General features: G+C 40.1%; 1 protein-coding gene across 1 annotated transcript; it reads left to right on the forward strand.

Annotated features, from left to right (window-relative positions):
- Nucleotides 1-3,688: 3,688 nt before the first annotated feature.
- LOC119876920 (AP-2 complex subunit mu-like) lies at nt 3,689-5,184 on the forward strand. Its single transcript, XM_038555089.1, is given in 1 exon segment — nt 3,689-5,184. A coding segment is annotated over 1 exon segment (1,305 nt). The 5' UTR covers nt 3,689-3,752; the 3' UTR covers nt 5,058-5,184.
- Nucleotides 5,185-6,089: the final 905 nt, after the last annotated feature.

Raw genomic sequence — 6,089 nt, forward strand, 5'->3', positions numbered from 1 at the left:
AAAAGGTCCTGCCATGGACCATTTAAAGTATGTGGGGTCCACATATTACAAACTCACACAAGGAAAATTACGTCACTAGAGAACTCAAGGGCACTTCTAAAATTCAGTAGCCAATACTCCACATTGGCACAGCAAGACCCTAAATTCTGAACATTCAGTCTTGTGACTAACACAACTAATGCTTCAGTCCTAATAGAAATGCTTCTCTGTATCTTCTGCCCTGTGTCTTTGAAAACAAAAGCAGTGGTACCAGTTGTTGTGTCTCTTTGATGTCAGAGACAGGCATTGCTTCAAAATACAGGGCATCCTGGGGCAGGTAGAGGCTTTTGAGTAAGAGAAAAGACTGGCTTACTTGTCAAATGTTTGTCTAAACCAGCATGAGTGCAATAGGATTGTTGCACAAGAAAATGTCATTTACAATAGTGCAGGATGTATATTTTTTTGTTTTTTTCAAATGTTCCAATTTGTGACTCCAGAGGAATTCACAAATTAGCATAGTATTAGAATAGTTGTACATGGTGGAAAAGGATCATTTTATAATATTAAACAATTCATATCATTTATAAATGTATATAAATGTGTTGTAACATACATAATACTATTTTTTTATATAACTAAGAGGTTCTAGATATTGTAAAAAGAGTTGAAATATAAATTTTACAGATTGATATGAAATTAGTATATTTTGTAGTATTTTTTGTGGAGTAATAATTTTCATATGCAATCTTAAATTTTAAGTTATGGGATATAAAATCCTTGGTTTACTTCTGAGTTATTGACAATTCCCGTTGCCACTGCCTCATAAGAACAATGGTTGTCCAAGTTGAAACAAACAAATATATTATTTAAGAACTACAGTGACTCAAGTGTGGTTTGTCTAATTAAGCATTACCATCGATAAAACATATTAAGTGAATATTTAATAATAATAATAAAAAACAAAACTGCTGATTGTGTTGTCATAAAGTTGACAACATAATCAGCAGTTTTGCTGGAACAAAAGCAAGAATTAATTTTTTAGAGTAAATGTTATTTATTGTTTATATACATTTTAGTAGTCATCCAAACATCTGCTGACCAGCAATAAACCCAGATATGTATAATAATAATTAAATTCATTTATATGTGATATCTTGCTAACTTTCAGTCATAATAGACCATAGGTTTACATTTAAAAAGTTATCAGGTTTGTCTACTAGAAAGAGCAAATATATCTTACTTAACAAATATATTAGTATTTTGACTTACCACTTTTAAATATTTGCTCATATGGTGTATAAATCTTCATTGTACTCTTGTGCCATGTGCTACAGATATCAGGGGTGGGCCTGCTTCTGACCAACTTTTACTTTTATTCTGTTTGAGATCCCTGTTGTGTCATTTCTATGAGACTCCTTTGTATCCTTTTAACAACACTGCAAGTTTTTGACTTGGGCTAGTTTGAGTAGGTTTCGGTTTTTTGCATGAGAGTTCTATCTAAGCAATCATAGAGGCCCATTTCATTTCTCATGGAGGTGAAAAATGGTTCTCACATGAATAAAAATCATAATCTGATCTTTATTTAATTTGATCTTATCAAATTATGATCTTTATCTTGAGCCTTTTTAAGAAATCAGGACTTTTGAAAAAGACCAATGATTCTGCCAAATTTATTAGTACATGTACTTCAGTTTCTCTGGATATTTGGATTGATTTTAAGTGTACTATAGAAATGAAACAGGCAAAAAAATAACAATTTTATTTTTAATTAAGCTCCATTATTTTATTTTTTATTTTCTTAAAGATTTTATTTATTTATTCATGAGAGACAGACAGAGAGAGAGGCAGAGACATAGGCAGAGGGAGAAGCAGGCTCCATGCAGGGAGCCTGATGTGGGACCTGATCCTGGAACTCCAGGATCCTGCCCTGAGCCCAAGGCAGACGCTCAACCACTGAGCCACCCAGGCACCCCAAGCTCCATTATTTTAATAGAGAAAACAGCTTGATGTATTATAAAATATATTAAAGAGCAAAATGATATTAATGGTATTTGACTTCAGACAGAAAACTAAACAATAATAGAGAAGAACTTTGTGTAAAATATAAACACTATTCAAAAAGAAATCTAAAACAAGAAAAGAAATCTAACTCTGTTTTATTTTGTTTTGTTTGTTTGTTTTAATTTAAGCACAAATTTCAAAGTGAAAATCCAAGAGAAACATTTCCTCTATTTATTTTCCTGGTTAAAACCAAATTGTTCACTGTTTGGAAAATGTTCTCTAATTTAGAGTCAGAGAATTCTTAGATCTGAAAAGATCTTTATACAGTTCTCTAAGTCCACCCTGAGCTTAGAATGCTATACTGATTTGGCCAATGTTACCCAGACCATAAAGGGAAACTTAAAATATGTTTGTATTTGGATTATTAAGTATACTCTTTGTACTTTGGTTAAATTTTAAAAAAAAAGTGATTATTAGAGAGAAGAAAGAGGGTTAATGACCAATTTTAGAATCCATTTCTGCTCTTGTTACTCATGAGGGCACTGCTGTGATATTGAGAAGGGAAAGTTTAAAGAAAGGAAAGATACATGGCATTAAATTTAGATTTAAATATATTTTGATTCCACCTAGTTCTGTGCATTCATTCAGATGTGATGCCGATATTCAGATCCTGTCATTTGGTGCCTGAATGCATGGAGAGCTAATCTTGGTATGAAAAGGGGTAGAATTGTTGATGTTCTATGAAGCTTTATTTTTTGTAGAGTCACTATTTCAACTCCTTTCTTTTCCCTTCCTCCTCAATGGAGTTAACCATTTTAATGAACTATTTTATTACTTCCTTCCTTCTAAGGTGAATCCTTGCTCTTATATTCTGAAATCCCTCCATGTGTAACTTTTCAGGGACCTCTCTTTTTACATACTTTCTTCTTATCTCTCTCTAGAAGGTCTTTCCCATCAATATTTAAATGTCTTTATATTTCTCCCATCATTAAACGTAAGCAAGCAATCAACCTCCTCTATCTCACCAAATGGATATTCCCTTCCCTCCAATTCCCTTCCCTTCTTCTCAGGGCCATGCTAACCACTTGCTCATGCCCCATTCATTCCTTAATGAATTTCATCTCAGCTTGACACTCCCTGACTCACCTAACTCTTACTCCTTATCCCAAATTCCTTCACAGAAATTGCTCTCTAATGAATTACCACTGGCTGCCTACCTGCTAAATCCCAAGGATATTTTTCAGTCCTTACCTGTCTTGGTCTCTAGTGTTTCCTAGAGTGTTACATCTAGGAAAAATCTTCTACATCATCTCCTCTAGCCCCCTCCAATCAATCATACAAAAACTGGAGATGTGAGTCAAGACATCCTCCTTCCCCATCACTCTCAGCAGTGCTTCTATAGTGAAGGGAAAGAAATGAAATGTCATGTTGCCAAAAGACTTCACTATTCATCTGCCCATCTCCCTACCAGGAGAAATAAGTGAAAATTCATGATAGTGAAAGTGAAATGCTTTCAACAGGAGGTCAGGGAGAAAATGACTTTGGTCTGCCTGTCTAATGAGTCTCATTTATGAACTTTATGGGAGCTAGGTTTTTTTAAAAAGTGTGTACTTCTATAATTTTGAAATTAATTTATTTTTACAAAGAAAAATAGATATTAAAGAATCAAGAAAGATCTTGGGATCTGGAGAGTGGCTGGGGGGGCCGAGCAGGCAGCCGTGGACACCAGGTCTGTTCTCAGAGCGATGGGCCTTGGAGACTGAGCTGCTGCCATGATTGGAGGCTTATTCATCTATAATCACAAGGGGGAGGTGCTCCTCTCCCAGGTCTACCGAGATGACACCGGGAGGAATGCAGTGGATGCCTTTCGGGTCAATGTTATCCACGCCTGGCAGCAGGTGTGCAGCCCCATCACCAACATCGCTCGCACCAGTTTCTTCCATGTTAACCGGTCCAACATCTGGTTGGCAGCTGTCACCAAGCAGAATGTCAATGCTGCCATGGTCTTCGAATTCCTCTATAAGATGTATGATGTAATGGCTGCCTACTTTGGCAAGATCAGTGAGGAGAACATCAAGAACAATTTTGGGCTCATATATGAGCTGCTGGATGAGAATCTGGACTTTGGCTATCCACAGAATTCAGAGACAGGAGCACTGAAAATCTTCATCACTCAGCAGGGTATCAAGAGCCAGCATCAGACAAAAGAGCAATCCCAGATCACCAGCCAGGTGACTGGGCAGATTGGCTGGCAGCGGGAGGGCATCAAGTATCGCCGGAATGAGCTCTTCTTGGATGTGCTGGAAAGTGTGAACCTCCTCATGTCCCCACAGGGGCAGGTGCTAAGTGCCCATGTGTCAGGCCGGGTGGTGATGAAGAGCTACCTGAGTGGCATGCCTGAATGCAAGTTTGGGATGAATGACAAGATTGTCATTGAGAAACAAGGCAAAGTCACAGCTGATGAAACAAGCAAGAGCGGAAAGCAATCAATTGCCATCGATGACTGCACCTTCCACCAGTGTGTGCGACTCAGCAAGTTTGACTCTGAACGCAGCATCAGCTTCATCCCACCAGATGGAGAGTTTGAGCTAATAAGGTATTGCACCCCCAAGGACATCATCCTTCCTTTCCGGGTGATCCCACTAGTGCGAGAACTGGGACACACCAAGCTGGAGGTCAAGGTGGTCATCAAATCCAATTTCAAACCTTCTTTACTGGTTCAGAAGATTGAGGTGAGGATCCCAACTCTACTGAATACAAGCGGGGTACAGGTGATCTGCATGAAGGGGAAGGCCAAGTGCAAGGCCAGCGAGAACGCCATCGTGTAGAAGATAAAGCGCATGGCAGGCTTGAAGGAATTGCAGATCAACGCAGAGATTGAACTTCTGCCCGCCAATGACAAGAAGAAATGGGCTCGACCCCCCATTTCCATGAACTTTGAGGTGCCATTCGCACTCTCTGGCCTCAAGGTGCGCTACTTGAAGGTGTTTGAACCGAAGCTGAACTACAGCTACCATGATGTCATCAAATGGGTGCACTACATTGGCCACAGCGGCATTTATGAGACCCGCTGCTAGCTGCCTAGTAGCAGTGAGCCTGCCTCCCTACCCGCCCTTTTCCACAGGTCTGGGTGCCCTGGGCCACCACACTTCAGTGTCTCCTACCTCCTGCTTTGCTGCCTTCCCTTTGCACCAGCCCTTGAGTCTAGGTCTGGACCAATCACGTTGCAAGAGGGACTGGTGGAACAGTCCCTGGGCTCCCTGGGCTCACTGGGCTCCCTGGGCTCCCTGGGCTCCCTGGGCAGGGTGGTTTCTGGGGCTCCTACTCCACCATCCATCTGTCAGCCCGGGCCCAGTGCCAGGCTCTGTGTTCTGTGACCAAAGCCAGGTGGGCTCCCTCTCCTCCTCTCCCCTGTGGCCACATCTCTCTGGAGCAGGAGGGTTGGCTGCCCCTCACCTCAGAGCTCCCCCAAAGGCCAGTAACGGATCCCCAGCCCTCAATCCCTATTCTGCTTTGGGATAGTGTGAGCTTCATTTTGTACATGTGTGACTTTGTCCAGTTATAAACCCAATAAACTCTGTAGAGCAGGAAAAAAAAAAGAACCAAGAAAGATTTGACACCAGTAAAATCCCTTTTTTAGTACCAATGAATGTCTAAAGTTGGCAATGCTGATATGTCTGCATGTATGAATTGTAATTACTTACACAGTAAAGAAGTAAAAGATGCCTCTTGTTGCAGATGTGATCTATCAGCCAGCTAGATAGCTTTGTGCTGGAAGAAGGAGCTGTCTTGTCTGCTTCCTTCCTCTCTCCTCATACAGATGCTATTTTTGAACTTTTACTCTGGCCAGCCTGGATCTCCTCCTGTTCCAACTCAAGTACTTTTAATTTTCACTCATCTGGTGTTTCTCAGCTTCAGGAATTAGGTCAGCATTTAAATATAGAGCAACTCCTTATTTAAAAAGTTGGGAAGCTTTGGAATCATGTCAAGCCTTGACTCCATGAAGCATTCTGACTAGTTGTTACTAGCACTATTTGATTAATATTATTTGAAATGTCCTTAGCACTTGTGTAATCATTTTGTACCACAGGTCAGATGTCTGCTCATAT

Source organism: Canis lupus, chromosome 13, assembly GCF_011100685.1.
Source record: "Canis lupus familiaris isolate Mischka breed German Shepherd chromosome 13, alternate assembly UU_Cfam_GSD_1.0, whole genome shotgun sequence".
Taxonomy (NCBI): Eukaryota; Metazoa; Chordata; class Mammalia; order Carnivora; family Canidae; genus Canis; species Canis lupus.